Source organism: Salmo salar, chromosome ssa01, assembly GCF_905237065.1.
Source record: "Salmo salar chromosome ssa01, Ssal_v3.1, whole genome shotgun sequence".
NCBI classification, from domain to species: Eukaryota; Metazoa; Chordata; class Actinopteri; order Salmoniformes; family Salmonidae; genus Salmo; species Salmo salar.
In genome coordinates, this window is record NC_059442.1 from 133,831,402 (window position 1) to 133,852,714 (window position 21,313).

Genomic DNA, 21,313 nt, shown 5'->3' on the forward strand with positions numbered 1-21,313 from the left:
CCTCCAAACATAACGATGATCATTATGGCCAAACAGTTCTATTTCTGTTTCATCAGACCAGAGGACATTTCTCCAAAAAGTACAATATTTGTCCCCATGTACAATTGCAAACTGTAGTCTGGCTTTTTTATGGTGGTTTTGGAGCAGTGGCTTCTTCCTTGCTGAGCGGCCTTTCAGGTTATGTCGATATAGGACTTGTTTACTGTGGATATAGATACTTTTGAACCTGTTTCCTCCAGCATCTTCACAGGGTCCTTTGCTGTTGTTCTGGGATTGATATGGACTTTTCGCACTAAAGTACGTTCATCTCTAGGAGATAGAACGCGTCTCCTTCCTGAGCGGTATGACGGCTGCGTGGTCCCATGGTGTTTATACTTGCGTACTATTGTTTGTACAGATGTACGTGGTACCTTCAGGCATTTGGAAATTGCTCCCAAGGATGAACCAGACTTGTGGAGTTCTACAATTGTTTTTCTGAGATCTTGGCTGATTTCTTTTGATTTTCCCATGATGTCAAGCAAAGAGGCACTGAGTTTGAAGGTAGGCCTTGAAATACATCCACAGGTACACCTCCAATTGACTCAAATGATGTCAATTAGCCTACCAGAAGCTTCTAAAGCCATGACATCATTTTCTGGAATTTTCCAAGCTGTTTAAAGGTACAGTCAACTTAGTGTATGTAAACTTCTGACCCACTGGAATTGTAATACAGTGAATTATAAGTGAAATGATCGTTCTGTAAACAATTGTTGGATAAATTACTTGTGTCATCCACAAAGTAGATGTCCTAACCGACTTGCCAAAATTATAGTTGGTTAACAAGAAATTTGTGGAGTGGTTGAAAAATTACTTTTAATGACTCCAACCTAAGTGTATGTAAACTTCCGACTTCAACTGTACATATACAATAGGTAGGGATAAAGTGATTAGGCAACAGGATTGATAAACAGTAGCAGCAGCATATGTGATGAGTGTGTACGTGTGTGTATGTTGGAGTGTCAGGGTAAGTATGTGTGAGTGTGTGGGTAGAGTCCAGTGTGTGTGTGCATAGAGTCAAAAAGAATTAGTGCAAAAAAGGTCATTGCAGATAGTCCATGGAGCTATTTGGTTAACTATTTAGCAGTCTTATGGCTTTGGGGTAGAAGCTGTTCAGAGTCCTTTTGGTGCTAGACGTCGGTGCCGCTTGCCATGTGGTAGAGGAGAGAAATGTCAATGACTTGGGTGGCTGGAGTCTTTGACAATTTTTAGGGCCTTCCTCTGACACCACCTGCTATAGAGGTCCTGGATGGCAGAGAGCTCAGCCCCAGTGATGTACTGGGCCGTACACACTACCCTCTGTAGCGCCTTGCAGACCGATGCCAAGCAGTTGCCAAGTGGTGATGCTGCCAGTCAAGATGCTTTCAATGGTGCAGCTGTAGAACTTTTTGAGGATCCGAAGGCCCATCGCAAAAAAGTTTCAGCGTTGTCGTCAGGGGCGAAAATCTGATATCAACTTTGGGGGGGACAATTACATGAAATTTTCTCAAGAGCAATTCCTGAGGGGGACACCAAAAGTAGTGCTGTAACACATAGCCTACATTGTAATACGGTAAATGTATATTGAGGAACCAAAGAAATAAGGTGTTTGCCGTACTCCTAACTACCGGTACCCAAAACTACACAACTAATCACAACAGCAATACCATTGCCTTTAACAAATCTTAGTTCAGTCACCAGTTTAAGTTGAGAGTGGGGGTATCCATGGCATTTTCCAATTATGTTCCTATTTTACAAGTAAAAAAAATGGAGAACCTTTCATAATGTTGCCAAACAAAGACTCAACAAACTTACCTGAGACTCCCTGTTTCTGCCAGTCTGTCCCTGCATATCTGTCCCCAACTCTGCTGTCTGTGTGCCATCTGTTGCCTGCTCTGCCTAATGACATCACTGTGAAACATTTCCATTAGAATTTCATTTCTTTCTTATGAACATTTTATCAACTAGTCTTTGAGATATTAGGCTACTAGGGTTCTTACTTTGCGTTTTGGTGTACTGAAAAATACTCTGATGTCCGTCTTTTATTTTTCTGCCATTTTTCTACCTGGCTGGCTGGCTACACACACACAGTGTGTAGGTTATTTACAGTAGGAGATGGGCTTCTATCATCTTATCTTTTATCATTCTATTTGGGCTTCGATCTAAAAGGTAGCTAGCAAATGTGAAACGGATTAAAATGACAAGAGTTGACAGCTGTATGAGTTCACCATTTACACAACATATGCTGCAACCTTTTGTAATTTTAATAGTTTGTTTCATATTGGCTGGCTTCCAACAATAGCTGAATTTGCAAAGCTAGCGAGCACCAATTCAGTTTCAGTGGTGTTTGCTATAATCTTTGCTACCCGGGTTAAATAAATAAAAGTTCCCTTGCGACAATTTTGCTTTTGCAGCGAGACCATTAAATATATTTAAGACAATGGTAGAAGAGAGTGTAGTTCTGTTCAGTTTGGACTTCAGTTTATCGCTAACCTTATCACAGGGACTTTGAAGCACTAACTTACATCATCTGCATGCTGATCTCGGAATAAATTGACGATAGCAAAGATTCCATCTTTGACGAGGCCACATAAATGGAATAGGTACTAGCTAGCTTAATAGTTAATATTTGCACGCTAGCTCTGCATATTCAGCTAGTGTGAGTGCGCGATTGACTGGATTAACCTCACTTCAGTTACGTTCATTGAGTGCCTTTCAGACAGTGGCTACAACCCCTCTGTTACCTTGCCAGTGGATCAAACCATTTTGAGGAAAAGGGTGGGGGGGTCGCAATCTTTTGAAACTTAAAAACGCGCTATTAAGTGTCTACAATCAGCACAATTGCTTTCATTGCGTATTATTAATATTATTTAAATTACATAGTTATGTTTCAGTGATATATTGGGGGGGACAAATCATATTTTTCCCCGGGATTTCCGCCCCTGGTTGTCGTGCCCTCTTCACAACTGTTTTGGTGTGTGTATATTTTGTGAACAAGCACACATTTACATCAAAGTTGGACCATATTATTCCTTAGTGATGCACACCGAGGAACTTGAAGCTCACGACCCGCTCCACTACAGCCCCGTCGATGTGGATGGGGGCATGGCCGACCCTCCATTTCCTGTAGTCCACAATCAGCTCCTTTATCTTGCTGACATTGAGAGAAGATGTTATTGTCCCGGCACTACACTGCCAGGTCACTGACCTCCCCCTATAGGCCGTCTCACTGTCGTCGGTGATCAGGCCTACCACCGTTGTGTTGTCTGTAAACTTAATGATGGTGTTGAAGTCCTGCACAGGCACGCAGTCGTGGGTGAACAGAGAGTACAGGAGGGAACTAAGCACACACCTCTGAGGGGCCCCCGTGTTAAGGGTCAACGTGGCAGATGTGTTGTTGCTTATCCTCACCACCTGGGGGTGACCCGTCAGTCCAGGATCCAGTTGCAGATGGAGGTGGTCAGTCCCAGGATCCTTAGCTTAGTGATGAGCTTGGAGGGCACCAGGGTGTTGAACGCTGAGCTGTAGTCGATGAACAGCATCCTCACATAGGTGTTCCTCTTATCCAGGTGGGAGTGCAATAGAGATTGCGTCATCTCTGGATCTGTTGGGGCGGTATGCAATGTTCCCTCTAAGCTGTGCACATGTGCGGGGGCCCAGCTTCCTGGGACTACCACACAGAAGAAATATCAGCCCGCGCAGAGAAGCATGAGATTGAACTTCACTCAACTTTCTAGCGTTTTCCCCCTTACTTAACACTATCAACGTTACGCTTTACTGTGGAAATTGTGATTGAATCAACGTAATATTAGCCACTTTCAATGCAACATACCGAAACAAAACAAACTATGCAAGACTTAGTATGCAAAACTAACTATGCAAGAGATTTTGTTGTAGTCAGAATGCATCGGAGTAGGATTCAATTGCATTGACACACAGGACACAGCCCATACTCTACACAGACCGGTGCAGCATAACCAATCAGAGCTGCAGTAGGCCTATATGCAAATAGACGATTGCCATATATGGATCTGTGCCGTTTACTTTGAACTGAACTGTGTTTAAAGCATGAGTGGTTTTGAGTACATGTGCTTGCTTTGAGATCAAAATGAGAGCTGCATGTAGCAACGTTTGTTCATATCTTTTGCTAGTTAGTGAGTTATTAGCGCAGTTATAAATAATTTGTAGTCAGCAATGGGGGAGTGATTGCTTCCTAAAAGAGCACAAAACGTGTACATTGCTAGCCATCTTTGAAAAGCAAGTCGGGTAAAGAGCTTTTTTTTGTCTTAAAGATGCAGTGTTGTATTTTGAGACAGGCTTGAATAAGCTAAATTGACAATAGGCAGAGGGTAGCATAATTTGTTTAATTCTCTGTAATAACGGTTTGGGAATAATAATGGACTTTATTTTGTGAAATGGTTTCTTACATCAAACAACACAAAAACATTTTCAGTCATCTCCTTGTCTGAAGGACAAGTGGTTAATGTCAAGCCCTGCATGTTTTTTTCAAAAGTCTCATGGAATGTAGGCCAACATTGAACACCACACGTAGGCTGAATGATAAAACAGCTATTTCCATGTTAAAGTGTTATGGGATGCATTTTTTTCATTGTTTTTGACGGTAGGACACTCTGGTAGACCAAAATTATGATCAAAATAGCCACAGTAGCCTACTTGACCACTGTCTGAAACTGTAACTTCAAGCGGGTACAGCCTCAGTGTTCACAGTAAAGGCAAGCTGGAAGTTGAACTGAATTTTTACATCGTTGAAGTTTGCGCTCAGCAGACCCAAAAATGTCTTAGTGCTGGACATTTTTTTGAGGAAACTTTGGTGGTATGAGAATTGGAGTGGGTCCAGAATGTCTGGGATAATGGTGTTGATGTGAGCCATGATGAGCCTTTCAAAGGATTTCATGGCTATGGATGTGACTGCTACGGGGCGATAGTCATTTAGACAGGTTACCTTGGCGTTCTTCCGTACAGGGACTATGGTGGTCTGCTTGAAACATGTAGGTATTACAGACTGGGTCAGGGAGAGGTTGAAAATTTCAGTGAAGACACTTGCCAGCTGGTCAGCACATTCTCTGAGTACGCGTCCTGGTAATCTGTCTGGCACCGTGGCCTTGTGAATGTTAACCACAGGAGGTTGGTGCCACCTTAATTGGGGAGAACGGGCTCATGGTAATAACTGGAGCGGAATCAGTGGAATGATATCAAATATATCAGGCACATGGTTTCCTGGTGTTTGATGCCGTTCCAATTGCGCCGTTCCAGCCATTATCATGAGCCGTTCTCCCCTCAGCAGCCTCCACTGATGTTAACCTGTTTAAAGGTCTTACATCACCTACGGAGAGCGAGATCACACAGTCGTCTGGAACAGCCAATACTGAAAACAGTTATTTTTAACAGAAACATTTTGCCAACCTGAGACGTGATGTATAATTATGTATGTTGCTCCATTTCTGCTTGTCTCGGACTTTGATGTGTGGACTTACTCACCTACACATCATTGCTTTACTCAATATGAATAACATGAATCCTGGTTAGGTTCCTGTTTAGTCATTGTGCTCTGTGAGAATACATGCACTTATATGTAAAGAGTACACTCATTTCACTTTTCATGATTATGACCCACATTTCCTCCTTTCAACTCAGAAGTGTTTAATGTCAGGGGGAACCCCTTCGACCACATCCCTGTCAGCACAACTCAGGTGAGGGTAGACCGCTTTTGCCACAACCCCTCTACCATATGAGAATGTCCTTACCCAACAGCCAGATCAAACAGATACACAGTCTGCATTGTAAGATGGTAAACCACAGGGCATCTTGGAAACAGGAAGCACTGCAGGGGTAACTTCCCTCACCACCGGTTCACACACACAGCACTGTGGGGAATATGGATTGTTACTTCTAGTGAATCTAATATGCTATAACTATTTGTGTATTTCTTACATAATTGTCAGGGGGTATACCTTACGTAAAGCATGTACGGTAATAATGCAGGAAATAATAAAATAATTGCACATTCATTCAGGGGAGCACTGACATTGGATGCAGGATGTTGATGCAGACCTCTTGTTTCAAGAGAATCTCTTTTATTTAATCTCTGTACCACACAGGAAACGCTGTGTGGCTTAGTTTAGGGAAGTCCCCTTTCTTGATAACATAAGTCCACATAAACAGTTTGGTTCATAACAGGTTTGAACCAGTCTCAAGTTAAACCAACCCAAAGAAAATAGCATATGGAGCTAAACCATTCGCCAAGAAAACGTACATTCTCCAAAACCTTCCAACCTCAAAATATGCCCCGTTCTATGGAGTAATTTACAACAAATAATTCCAAAACTGAAGCCTACTGTATAACTTTGGCACTTGAAGTCTTGCCACAAGTCATGAGTCTGGAGGTATCAATAATGCCATACTTGGTTTCTTACATTGAAAGTATTAGTTGTTTATTAATGTATTTTGAAGTTCATAGTTTTGTTGCATTTATGTGTCAGATATTTTAACATTCTTAATCTCACTTGCCCAGCCTACCACTAGGAAGGGCGTGATTTCCATCACTTAAATGATATCAATGTGTGAGGAACAGGACTAGGGTGTGGGTTTGGAGGCAACTGTCAAAATATCAGTGTTGCATTAAAGATCTCAACTTAAAACAATCTTTCAAAACTGTTAAACCTGGACATGTTGAAATAGTTGTAACATTCCATAGACAGGCATTCAATCCAGTATTCTGTCTGTGTCAAAGGCTGATGGTGATATTAGAAATCAAGCACCAAGCAATTTCCTTCCCAGTCACTGTAATGGACACATTTTGCAACCTTATGTGCAATAACAACAATGAACACTGCAAAACATTATACAGCTGGTTACTAAACAGCTACGACTTGAATGCAACCCAGAACAAAGCAACCACCCGCCTGGTTAACTATTACCAGACAGCTTTAAAAAAAAAAATCTATGCATTTACAGTAATTCTGTGATACCATTTAACTGTGTTTTTTATACAATCTGATAAAAGTCTTCAGTGATTCGAGTTTTCAGTATGTTTGATCTACCGCATTACCAAGAAAAAAAAACATATTTCTAAGTATAATGTGAAGTTCCGTCATTAGTAATCAACCAATGCTTCTGTATCTCCTATTTATGCTCTCAAATACAAATATTTATATCAAAAGTTATACAGCACAATTCTCACCATTATCCTTGACAAGACCTTTGATTAGTGAACATTAAATGATTCCCAAATTTGGATGGAACAAACAATGGTATTGGCCGTGCTAAACAAACATGAAAGAACAACAACGACAAATCAAAACCCGCTTCATAGGCACAACTTAAATAAAGGCATTTGTGACATTTTCATATCAAATATGGCGCTTATCAATAGGGATTAAAACAAAAAATGCAATGACCACTTTTATTTACAAACGGCTAAAATCTCTGGACAGAGTCATGCATCACTTCACAACCTGAATGTGTCTTTAAAGTGCATGCAATAATAACCAGTTTGACAGAGTTGAATCATTCTGATAAAATACACAGCTTGATCAAACTGATGCCAATAAATCCTAAATACTGAACAATGAAAAATAAAGTACCAGAATTGTTTAAAAAGTGAAGGACCATATGCTTTAGCACAACATGGAATGAAGTAAAATCTCTCTTTAAAACGGTTTACATATAAGATCTGGCACTGTCCCGATACCTTCTTTTAGCTTGTAGTATTCACATACAGTATTATTCACATTCTGTGAGAAAAAAAAGAAAGAAGAAGCAGCTAAACACCACGGTGTCGTCCGCAGCTCACATTCCACAATCGCAATGCCCCTCCATGTGACATACGCATTAAGCATCATATGAACATGATGAGTTAATACTTAAACATATCAAAGTGCTAATTTTTACTAAAATTTCCTGAATTTCCTGAATTCATACCAAAAGGAGGATGATGGCATGGAGGAAAGAGTCAGTTCTTATTTTTTATAAGTATTCTATTCTTGTAATCTCCAACGCAAGACTTTTGAGTTACACACACTTGGTTGAACTTGTGTTGTGAATTAATCTTGTTTGATTTTTCCCCTTTTTCTAAAGTTTAACAAAAGTAGTTCCCATGGCAAATGACCGCTCTATGCTGTGATGTGGTATCTAAAAGACTCTAGAGAGGAAGAGAGAAAGAGGGTTATCTGGCGTTGTCACTGTAGAGATGGCCATGGTCAAGTTGACAGTGGGAATGCAGGCACATGCCTACACCATACACCAGAAGAGAAGAGTCTAGTCCTCCACAACCACATCCATTTTCATCTGTCGTCCTCCTTGGGGAAGTCCAGCGATCCTAAGCTCCCAAACCCCAGCCTAGCGCTCTCTGCATCGAAAGCGTCCATCTCCCTCTCCTGCCGTTCAAAAAGCTGCTTGATCCTTTCAGTGCGTTCCTTCTGAAGTGAGTCCAGCTCCTCTTCAATCTGAAACCACAAAAGTGATAAGCAAATAAGGGACGTGGTCAGTTTAAAGAGGTGAGCCTGTGTTACAACATAACCAAAACATACCTTCTGTTCCAGGTGGGCCCTGCGTAAGGAGACCTTCTGCTCCAGCATCTGCAGCTCCCTCTCGTGTTGGGCTTCTGTCTGGGCCTTGGTCTTGCTCTGGTAGGCATCCAGGAGCTCCATCTCCTGCTGCAGCTGCTGCTTCAACGCCTGGCACTCCCTTTCCTGCTCCTCCTCCAGACGCATCTGGGGGACCACAGAGACAAGCGAAAGAGAGAGAGGGTTAAAAAAGACATGTACCAGTAAGCATTGTGTGGCTGTTTGGAGGTTAACGGTGAGTAGTGCCCTTACCGCTTGTGAGGCCATCATCTCGTTGATGCTCTGCTCGTACTGCTCGGCCAGCACAGCGAGCTTGCGTGTCTGCTCCTCCTTCAGTGACTTTAGGATGGCCTTGTGCTCGCTCTTAGGAGAGACCTCAAGCTGATGGTTCCTCAGGGCTTTATACTGCTTGTTCTGCACCTTACACGTGTCCTGGAACTGTTTCTTGATCTGCATCTCCAACATCTCCAGAAGGACAAATAGAAAGAAAGAAACAATCGTAAGAAACATACAGTAAGAAACAATCATTTTGCCGGTTATGACTACCGGCTGAGCTTCAGTCTGACCAGGGGTGCGACTTTAATTCAAGGGTCTTTGCCTAGATGTGTAGACACACAATGATTTATCATTGGCTCTTACTAAACCAAATGTACAGTGCAACAGCTGCAGTATAGATTCTATGCACCTTGAGGTTCCGGGGCTGCTGCCGCTGCTCCAGGGCGTGCTTCCTGTGCAGCTCTCTCTGCCGCCGGCCGTTGTACTCCTCCTGGTTCTCCAACTCGGTCTGGTGCTGCAGGAGGATCAGCTCAACACGGAGCCTCTGCAGTGTCTGCAGCTGCCTGCGCTCCAGCTCCTGAGTGGACTCGTCCTGTCGGATCATCAGGGCCTGCTCCATCTCCTTCTGGGTCTTCTTCTTATTCAGCTCCTGGGGTGGGACATATTGCTCATCTCCTCATTTCATTTTGAATGTACAGTACTTCAGATTTCTACAATGCAAATTAGGCCATTTAACAAAAGAGGTTGGGGTGACAATTCTAGAGGCAATTCTATGAGCATCATTGGCAAACTAAATATCAGAGAGGAACTGTACCTCTCTCATTTGCTCCTGTTCAAACTCGTGCCTCTTGACCAGTGTCCTGCGTTTCAGAGCACGGCAGCTCCTGTCATAGACCAGCCTCTGCTGGTCCAGAAGGTGGGCCTCATCCTCAGCCTGTGAGCGCTGCACCGTCTCCTTGTGCCTGGAAAGACGCTCCTGCTTCTCCTCCTTGGGCGTACTGGGGTCCTCATTCATCTCCTGCAACATCCAGATAAGAACCAGGGCTTAATGGGTGATGCATGGAATCCATGGAAAATGCAAACAGTTTAATCTCAGACCAAGGGGAAAAAAATGTGTAAATGATTTAGGCATTTACCTCTTTGATCTTGTCTTTACAGAGCCTGTACTCTTTTTTCTGGTTGTCTATGAAGGTGGTCAGCTCCTTCTTTTGCTGGGCAATGATCTGTTGCTGGATCCTCTTCTCCTCTGCTGTAGCTGCCTTTATCTGTACGGGAACATATGAAATGTCCAAGATTTATTTTGTTTATCACCTCCCTTCGATGTGCTGTTTAAAATTCTGACATTATGCTGAAAGGGCAAAATGCTACGGATGCAATCTAATCAAGGGGCTGGACCATCTTCAGTTTCCATTTTCATTCACAGCAACCAAAACCTACTGTCCTACCATGCAACATCATTATTCACCTCTTTGTCTGTGTGAACGGTGTGCCGTTTAGCCAGTCTCTCCAGTTCAATGTAAGTGTTGTTGGCGTGGGTCTCTACTTCCTTCTGCAACCGGAGCCTATGCTCGTCCATCTCCGCCTTCAGCCTGTTCTCCAGGGCGATCAGCTGCTTCTGGTGCTGCCGCCGCATGCGCTTATAACCAGACATCTGCTCCCGCAGCTCAGAGTCCTGCTCATGCTCCTGGATCTACCTGGTGACCTGGACACAGGGGTCAGGGGGTCAGAGGGCACAGAGAGAACAGTCAGGTGTGAAAAGCAAGAGGGCTTGAGATACCTACTGTACAATTAAAATGTACTGAACTATATCGTTAAATATGGACTCACAAAAGGAGAAACACGAGTACCCTAGTTGCACTGAGTAATAGACTGTAAAATACAGTAGAACAATGTCCTTTGTGAATCTGACACATAACTTGACATATTTTATTATCTTTGCAAGAATACCTTAAGTGAAATAGAGAAGAGAGACCTCACAAAGACTATGTACTGTACACCTAAGGGTAACTGCAGTATTCATTTGGTTCTATGTAGTTGCGCGTACTCTAGATCACAGTCTCTGAATATCACCCTTGATGTAGTATAACTACAGTAAATTCATTCCAGAATTTACTAAATATATTCTCATTAGCATTTTAGTCCAACATGTGTAAAGTCCAATCAATTATAACTAAAGATGGCCTCTATGACCACCTGTCACAAATTCTTTCATAACTTTCACACATACAAACATGAACACACACAAACACGCGCAGTTGTTAATTGGTGTACATTCTTGAGGATTATTAGGTACAGTATCTGTGGATAGTATTAGCCAGGGCAGGAAATAATGCACACTCCTCTTCACTAAATAATCATGGCTGCTCAGCTCAGATTTCATGCTAGTAACATAGAACATGCATCGTCAATTATAATAGCTACATACATGAACATAACAAGGGTGTCTTGAATGTCAATGTGGTGTTCTTCATGCTAATACATCTATCACGTACATACTGTATGTAGCCACAAATGGAGAGCTCAATAGGTATGAGCCTGTTTTGCAGGCCTCCTATTCTGGGATGAAAATGCTAAAGGTACGTCCACACACAGCTTGTAAATCAATAACCAAAAACACATCACGATAAACAGATATAGAAAGAGATTTGATATAAATCCAAACGATTACACACACATGAAAGCGGAGGGGGGAACCTGAGGATGGAAAAAAACGACACTTATTAACGGGATCCGGTTGCCATGGCTACAGATGTGCTGCTGAGAGGATGGAGAGAGAGACCCTCCCAGCGGGAGAGGGAGCCTGCCTACCAAAGATGCTGATTTGATGGTGGCAAAGCGTTCACAGATCTTGCAGTCGAGAGCCCGGCTCTTGTGAGAAGAAGTAGGCCGCAGCTCTGGCCTGGCGTCCCTGTGCACAGCCTCATCCCTCACGCAAGCATGGTCCTGCAGGGGGGGAGGAAAAGGAGGAGAGAGAGGGGGTGGGCGCTTCCCAGGCCCTCCGTGCTCGCTGCTGCTGCTGCTATCGCTGCCGTGTCTCCCAGCATCCAGCACACATCCTGCTTTAAATGCATCCTTCCCCTGCGTGGTCTCTCGCTACTGCCTGCAGCTCCTCGCTAGAAATGAACAGGGCATCGCAGAGCGATCGCAGGCACCGTCAGAAGGCAGCAGCTGAAGGCAGTCCTTGTCTCTGGCGTCTCCACTTCCTGAGGAGGAGGAACCAAATGGATCCGGTGGGAAAGGGTGAATTATGCAATGACTATCACAGACAATCAAGACAAGAAGAAGAGGAGGAAAATGACAAAGAGAGATTGTTGCACTCCTTCTCTCCTAGCTCCAAATAAAATAAAATGATTAGGAGCGGTGTTCATTTTCCTGTATTCCCATGATGACATATTATGTGATCTGTGAAAATATGCAAATCAAACACAGATCCATCCAAGGCATTGTTTTCCTATGACAATACTAATCAGCTAGATAATTTGTGTATATTCCAATGAATTGTTTCTACTGTCTTCCAATAATCTCTCACACACTACAATGTTTCAAATACTGGATGGATGCTATACTGTCACGTCCTGACCATTGTAAGAGGTAATTTGCCATAGTGGAGTGGTCAGGGCGTGACAGGTGGTTGTTTTGGGTGGTTTTGGGGTTTTCTGTTTCTAGGTGGGATCGTGCTAGAATTCTATTTCTATGTTTTGTTTTCCATGTTTTGCCCGGGTATGGTTTCCAATCAGAGGCAGGTGTCTTTCGTTGTCTCTGATTGGAAGCCATACTTAGGCAGCCTGTTTTCCTTTGGGGTTTGTGGGTAGTTGTTTCTGTTTAGTCTAGTGTACCTGACGGGACTGTTGTTGGTCGTTTTGTTGTTAAAGTGTTTTCATTAAAGACAAAGAATGAGCACTATACACGCTGCGCCTTGGTCTCCATTCGACGACCCCTATGACATATACAATAATACCAATTCTGAACATTACATTCATTATCTGGTGTGGCTTCCTTAAATTAATACATTTGCTCGAATCTTGATGATTCTAGATACAGATTTGTAAAAATGTCTGAATCAACAACAAGTTCATTATAAAAGAGTCATAGTATTGTAAAAACGACTCAAAATGAATACTAGTTCAGAGGACTGGCTAATAGGTAAACTACTGTAAAGATTACTCTATTACCCTTTACTATAATTTTCATGAATAATCTTATACATGTTTTATAAATTGTTACATATGCCATAATTGCTTATGAATTGGGATTCTTATAATGTTCCTAAATTATTATACATGTTTACAAATAATGACATTTTAGATACACAATTTATAAATATGTATAATATGTATGAATGCTTATTCATTAAATGATTATATAGTTTTACCAATTACACTACATACTGCAATTTCATATTATGTTTCTCACTGACTCAGTTTGACGTATAAATGGCCAATTAAATTACTACTGGGAGCATGTAAAGGCCCCAAGTAACAAAGCTTGTCACAACAAACCACTGGATGGGTCAAAAGTGTAGGATAACAGTTTCTAAAAGGGGGTTTCAGTGACCCACAATCATAGCACTGATCAAAGAGAATACATTTCAAGCCAACATCCTCAGTCAAATCAAATCAAATCAAATATATTTATATAGCCCTTCGTACATCAGCTGATATCTCAAAGTGCTGTACAGAAACCCAGCCTAAAACCCCAAACAGCAAGCAATGCATGTGAAAGAAGCACGGTGGCTAGGAAAATCTCCCTAGGAAAAACTCCCTAGAAAGGCCAAAAACCTAGGAAGAAACCTAGAGAGGAACCAGGCTATGAGGGGTGGCCAGTCCTCTTCTGGCTGTGCCGGGTGGATATTATAACAGAACATGGTCAAGATGTTAAAATGCTCATAAATGACCAGCATGGTCAAATAATAATAATCATAGTAGTTGTCGAGGGTGCAACAAGCACGTCCGGTGAACAGGTCAGGGTTCCATAGCCGCAGGCAGAACAGTTGAAACTGGAGCAGCAGCACGGCCAGGTGGACTGGGGACAGCAAGGAGTCATCATGCCAGGTAGTCCTGAGGCATGGTCCTAGGGCTCAAGTCCTCCGAGAGAAAGAAAGAAAGAGAGAAAGAGAGAATTAGAGAGAGCATATTTAAATTCCCACAGGACACCGGATAAGACAAGAGAAATACTCCAGATGTAACAGACTGACCCTAGCCCCCCGACACATAAACTACTGCAGCATAAATACTGGAGGCTGTAACAGGAGGGATCAGAAGACACTGTGGCCCCATCCGATGATACCCCCGGACAGGGCCAAACAGGCAGGATATTACCCCACCCACTTTGCCAAAGCACAGCCCCCACACCACTAGAGGGATGTCACCAACCACCAACTTACCGTCCTAAGACGGTCAACTGCAGTAGAGCTAAGAACCAAGCAAACAGTCCTCTAATTCTCTATCTAAATGGGTAACCTTTTACTATGTCAGAATAAGGTATGCTCCTGAAAAAGCCCATGATAGGAACTGCAAGGGGAACCGTATGTGGTCACCTAGCTATCTTAAGATGAATGCACTAATTAAATGTAAGTCACTCTGGAAAAGAGCGTCTGCTAAATGACTGAAATGTAAAATGTCATCCTTACCTCAAACACTATTTATTTTAACTGTCATGTTCATGGTTGTGTTCCCTGACCAGACCTTTAGATCTTCTTTAAGTCAGTCCTTTCCTCTTCCACGCCTATAACTTGTTACCTGACATCAGGCGTGAGCTTATTCAACTACCTCTGAAGAAGCTGCCACACTGCTGGTAATACTTTCTATGACCTATATGTTTAACAGAGTCCAATACTTTAATATTGTGAAATATTAAATATAAAACATTTGCATGAATAGCCTGGGCAAGCTTAGTCAAAAATGTACAGTTTTTCTTTCTTTTTACTATTTTCTACATTGTGGAATAGTAGTGAAGACATCAAAACTATGAAATAACACATATGGAATCATGTAGTAACCCAAAAAGTGTTAAACAAATCAAAATATAATTAATATTTGAGATTCTTCAAAGTAGCCACCCTTTGCCTTGATGACAGCTTTGCACACTCTTAAGTGTTGTTTACATTGTTCCAAACGGTCAGAAAAATTATATTGTAATCTGACAGCACCTGTTCGGCACACATAATGTGCACGCAGTGCTTGCTCTTTAACTTATTTTTCTTGATCTCCAGTATTTTCCACAACTAGTTAAATGTATTCCACACATCTGACTTCCCCGTTACCGCCTGGGCAACCAGTAAGCATTCCCCCGTTTCTCGTATATTTGTCACGTCCTCTGCATCCATTTTGCTGTCACGTGTTATGGTGTTCAGAGTTTGTTATAACCAATTTATTGATGTGATTATGATAGGCTATAGGTCAGGCCCTATTGGTCACGTGTATGTGATGCATACATGTTTCACATAAAGAGAGCAAGGGTTGAGGGAATTGGGAATGTTTTTCCTGAACAAATCAGGGATTTCGGTAACGGAACTTTTCCGTCATAAATGGCTGTAATTATGTTGCATCTTCAGCAACACGAACAGCGCGATAAATACTGTTGATGTTCTGTGGTGGTCACTGCAGCAAAGAGAGACAACGGGTGCTAGTCACACCGTCACCAGCTGTAAAAACAAAATACGCGGCGCAGCAAGTCGAACTCCCTCTAGTCATTTGTGTGTCTTAATTATTTAATCAAACAGTGCGCTTAAAGCATCAGACAAGCTCAGTACCTATAGTTGATTTGATTAAAACACATAGGATGTGTCTATATATGGGAAAGAAACACGACTCTCAGTCGACCAATAATTTTTTCTTTGGGGACAGCCCTAATACAAAGTATATGTTATGGCATGGGGTGCATTTTCCTGGCATGGTTTAGGTCCACTTGTAAAATCTATGCCAAGGCGCATTGAAGCTGTTCACCCCTTTATGACACTTTATGTTGGTGGTTCTTTTATTTGGCAGTTAACCTGTATGTGCTTGTGATAAAACTTAATCCACAGTTATTTTTTAGAAAATAACTGTGGATTAGCAGCTGGAGTAACAAAAGTTTGTTACTAGCACAGGGGCAGGCAAAACAACAGGTCAAGGGCAGGCAGAGGTCAGTAATCCAGATAGGGTGCAAAAGGTCCAGAACGGCAAGCAGACTCAGGGTCAGAGCAGGCAGGGGTCAATAATCCAGTGTGGTGTGGCAAGGTACAGAACGGCAGACAGGCTCAGGGTCAGGGCAGGCAGAATTGTCAAAACCGGGAAAAACTAGAAAACAGTAACTAGAACAGACAGGACTAAGGGGGAAAATGCTGGTAGGTTTCTCGAAAACAAAACGAACTGGCAACAAACAAACAGAGAACACAGGTATAAATGCACTGGGGATAATGGGGAAGATTGGCAACACCTGGAGGGAGGTGGAGGCAAGCACAAAGACAGGTGAAACAGATCAGGGTGTGACATATATAATATATACTGTATATATTTCCTTATACAGATGAAGTCGGAAGTTTTCATACACTTAGGTTGGAGTCATTAAAACTTGCTTTTTAACCACTCCACAAATTTCTTTTTAACAAACTATAGTTTTGGCAAGTCTACAAACTATAGTTTAGGACATCTACTTTGTGCATGACACAAGTAATTTTTCCAACAATTGTTTACATACAGATTATTTCACTTATAATTCACTGTATCACATTCCAGTGGGTCAGATGTTTACAAACACTAAGTTGACTGTGCCTTTAAACAGCTTGGAAAATTCCAGAAAATGAAGCTTCTGATAGGCTAATTGACATCATTTGAGTCAACTGGAGGTGTAACTGTGGATGTTTTTCAAGGCCTACCTTCAAATCATATCAAATCGAATCAAATGTATTTATATAGCCCTTCTTACATCAGCTGATATATCAAAGTGCTATACAGAAACCCAGCCTAAAACCTCTAACAGCAAACAATGCAGGTGTAGAAGCATGGTGGCTAGGAAAAACTCCCTAGGAAGGCCAAAACATCGGAAGAAACCTAGAGAGGAACCAGGCTATGAGGGGTGTCCAGTCCTCTTCTGGCTGTGCCAGGTGGAGATTATAACAGAACATGGCAAAGATGTTCAAATGTTCATAAATGACCAGCATGATCAAATAATAGTAATCACAGTGAACAGGTCAGGGTTCCATAGCCGCAGGCAGAACAGTTGAAACTGGAGCAGCAGCACGGCCAGGTGGACAGGGGACAACAAGGAGTCATCATGCCAGGTAGTCCTGAGGCATGGTCCTAGGGCTCAGGTCCTCCGAGAGAGAAAAAGAAAGAAAGAAAAAAAAAAGAGAGAATTAGAGAATTAGAGAGAGCATACTTAAGTTCACACAGGACACCGGATAAGACAGGAGAAATACTCCAGATATAACAGACTGACCCTAGCCCCCCGACACATAAACTGCTGCAGCAGAAATACTGGAGGCTGAGACAGGAGGGGTCAGGAGACACTGTGGCCCCATCCGATGATACCCCCGGACAGGGCCAAACAGGCAGGATATAACCCCAACCACTTTGCCAAAGCACAGCCCCCACACCACTAGAGGGATATCTTCAACCACCAACTTACCATCCTGAGACAAGGCCGAGTATAGCCCACAAAGATCTCCGCCACGGCACAACCCAAGGGGGGGCGCCAACCCAGACAGGAAGACCACGTCAGTGACTCAACCCACTCAAGTGACGCACCCTTCCTAGGGACAGCATGGAAGAGCACCAGTAAGCCAGTGACTCAGCCCCTGTAATAGGGTTAGAGGCAGAGAATCCCAGTGGAGAGAGGGGAACCGGCCAGGCAGAGACAGCAAGGGCAAGACAGCAAAACTCTGTGCCTCTTTGCTTGACATCATGGGAAAATCAAAAGAAATCAGCCAAGACCTCAGAAAACAATTGCAGACCTCTTCAAGTCTGATTCATCCATGGGAGCAATTTCCAAATGCCTGAAGGTACCACGTTCATCTGTACAAACAATAGTACGCAAGTATAAACACCATGGGACCACCCAGCCGTCATACCGCTCAGGAAGGAGACGCGTTCTGTCTTCTTGAGATAAACATACTTTGGTGTGAAAAGTGCATATCAATCCCAGAACAACAGCAAATGACCTTCTGAAGATGCTGGAGGAAACGGATACAAAATGATCTATATCCACAGTAAAACGAGTCCTATATCAACATAACCTCTAAGGCCGCTCAGCAAGGAAGAAGCCACTGCTCTAAAACTGCCATAAAAAAGCCAGACTACGGATTGCAACTGCACATGGGGACAAAGATCGTACTTTTTGGAAAAATGTCCTCTGGTCTGATGAAACAAAATAGAACTGTTTGGCCGTAATGACCATTGTTATGTTTGGAGGGAAAAGGGGGACGCTTGCAAGCCGAAGAACACCTTCCCAACCGTGAAGCACATGGGTGGCAGCATCATGTTGTGGAGGTGCTTTGCTGCAGGAGGGACTGGTGCACTTCACAAAATAGATGGCATCATGAGGCAGGGAAATAATGTGGATATATTGAAGCAACATCTCAAGACATCAGGAAGAGAAAGCTTGGTCGCAAATGGGTCTTCCAAATGGTCAATGACCCCAAGCATACTTCCAAAGTTGTGGCAAAATAGCAGGACAACGAAGTCAAGGTATTGGAGTGTCCATCACAAAGCCCTGACATCAATCCTATAGAAGATTTGTGGGCAGAACTGAAAAAGCGTGTGCGAGCAAGGAGGCCTACAAACCTGACTCAGTTACACCAGCTCTGTCAGGAGGAATGGGCCAAAATTCATCCAACTTATTGTGGGAAGCTTGTGGAAGGCTACCTGAAACGTTGGACCCAAGTTAAACAATTTAAAGGCAATGCTACCAAATACTAATTGAGTCTATGTAAACTTCTGACCCACTGGGAATGTGATAAAAGAAATAAAAGCTGAAATAAATCATTCTCTCTACTATTATCCTGACATTTCACATTCTATAAATAAAGTGGTGATCCTAACTGACCTAAGACAGGGAATTGTTACTCTGATTAAATGTCAGGAATTGTGAAAACTGAGTTAAATGTATTTGTCTAAGGTGTATGTAATCTTCTGACTTCAACTGTATATACTGTATATTTGTTTTACTTTGTTTTTTTGCTGCCTCTTGGGCCCCCCCACGGGCCTGGGCCCAGGGCCTTCAGCCCCGGTAAGCCCATGCATTAATCCGACCCTGACAATACTGATACTAGAAGCATAACTTCTTCATTTTTTGACATCATTGGCCTACCTAACATTTATTTATAATAACTCTTACTTTATTAATGCATCCACATCGCCAATTGTCTTCATTTGGGGTGCATTTGTTTCGCTAATCTCATGCTATTTTACACCTTTTGCCATGAGGCTGAGAGAATTCTTGCTGTTTTAGAGTGAAATATTTGTAATTTTTATTTGTGTTTACTATTTCTTATTTCTTTTGGAAATAGATTAGACCTGAGACATTTTAAATAACTGTAACTAGCATAAGTGTGTATTAGCATCAGTGCATACTTTAGTCTAATCATACAGCTATCAACATAAAATTATAGCCTCAAATCAAATCAAATCAAAGTTTATTTGTCACGTGCTCCGAATACAGCAGGTGTAGACCTTTCAGTAAAATGCTTACTTACAGGCTCTAACCAATAGTGCAAAAAAGGTGTTAGGTGAACAATAGGTAAGTAAAGAAATAAAACAACAGTAAAAAGACAGGCTATATACAGTAGCGAGGCTATAAAAGTAGCGAGGCTACATACTGACACCGGTTAGTCAGGCTGATTGAGGTAGTATGTACATGTAGATATGGTTAAAGTGATTATGCATATATGATGGACAGAGAGTAGCAGTAGCGTAAAAGAGGGGTTGGCGAGTGGTGGGTGGAAGAACAAAATGCAAATAGCCCAGTTAGCCAATGTGCGGGAGCACTGGTTGGTCGGCCCAATTGAGGTAGTATGTACATGAATGTATAGTTAAAGTGACTATGCATATATGATAAATAGAGAGTAGCAGCAGCGTAAAAGGAGGGCTTGGGGGGGGTTGGGGGGGAACACAATGCAAATAGTCCAGGTAGCCATTTGATTACCTGTACAGGAGTCTAATGGCCTGGGGGTAAAAACTGTTGAGAAGCCTTTTTGTCCTAGACTTGGCACTCCGGTGCCGCTTGCCATGCGGTAGTAGAGAGAACAGTCTATGATTGGGGTGGCTGGGGTCTTTGACAATTTGTAGGGGATTCCTCTGACACTGCCTGGTGTAGAGGTCCTGGAAGGCAGGCAGCTTAGTGTTTCATGTCATCACACACCAAACTATTTCTGTGACACTAGTGGAAAATCTCATGGGACATGCAACAGAATATAATTTGCCAACCTGGTCGCAGAGCATTTCGTATTATTATGTGTGTAAATCTGAGATACTCCATGTAGCATGATATGTTTATGTTTCATTTCGTATGGTACAGTATGTGTCACGCCTGCTCCTGCTCCCCTCTCTGGCACTCGAGGTCACCAGACTGCTTATCATCACGCACACCTGTCACCATCGTTACGCACATCAGCGCTTCATTGGACTCACCAGGACTCTATCACGTTATTAATTACCTCCCTTATATCTGTCACTTTCTCAGTTTCTTTCCTGAGTCAGCATTAATGTCATTGTGTCCCTTGTCCAGACGCTGTTCATGTTTTGTTTCCTGTCTGTTTATTCATAAAATATTCACTCCCTGTACTTGCTTCTTGTGTCCCAGCATCTGTCCTTACAATATGTAATAATTTGTGGATGTCCATCACCCATTTCGTATGATGTGTTACGAATTACAATTCGTATTACGTATATGTTCCGAATTTGCTAAACGTATGATATGTTACGAATTCTAGCTAGGTGGCTAACATTAGCTAGCTGGCTATTGTTAGCTAGGCTTGCGGTTAGGGGTTAGGTTTAAGGATACGGTTATGTTTAGGAGTTAGGTTAAATGGTTAAGGTTAGGGGAATGTTTAGCTAAAAGAGTTAGGGTTAGGGGAAGGGTTAGCTAAAAGGGTTAAGGTTAGGGTTAGGAGAAGGGTTAGCTAACATGCTAAGTAGTTGCAAAGTAGCTAAAAAGTACTAAGTAGTTGAAACCTTTGAGTTGCTAAACGTTCACTACGCTCACTCATCCACCGTGACCAACCACCCTACTTCAGTTTTGGCTTAGGTAACCAACTATCTCATGTAACCATATGTTTACTATGTTACATCTAGTGTATGAGACCAGGCTGTATTTGCAGGTGTCAATGTTGGATCTCTGTTGCCGTGTTCTTTGCCTTAAAAAAAACAAGCCATATAATAAGACAGAAATGTCTTTCAAATATAACTTTACTAAAGAATTAATGTTTGTAGTGGTTCTTAGGTCTACGTAAGCTATGTAAA

The 21,313-nt window shown here is 42.4% G+C and overlaps 1 protein-coding gene across 1 annotated transcript; it reads right to left on the bottom strand.

The window, feature by feature from the left end:
* Positions 1-6,067: 6,067 nt before the first annotated feature.
* On the bottom strand, positions 6,068-12,049 carry taok3b (TAO kinase 3b). Its single transcript, XM_014130559.2, has 8 exons — positions 11,685-12,049; positions 10,342-10,578; positions 10,013-10,141; positions 9,691-9,894; positions 9,286-9,525; positions 8,853-9,065; positions 8,565-8,747; positions 6,068-8,480 (listed from the first exon to the last, which is right to left on the bottom strand). The coding sequence occupies exons 2-8, from the start codon at positions 10,525-10,527 to the stop codon at positions 8,319-8,321; spliced, it is 1,317 nt and encodes a 438-aa protein (XP_013986034.1). The 5' UTR covers positions 10,528-10,578; positions 11,685-12,049; the 3' UTR covers positions 6,068-8,318.
* Positions 12,050-21,313: the final 9,264 nt, after the last annotated feature.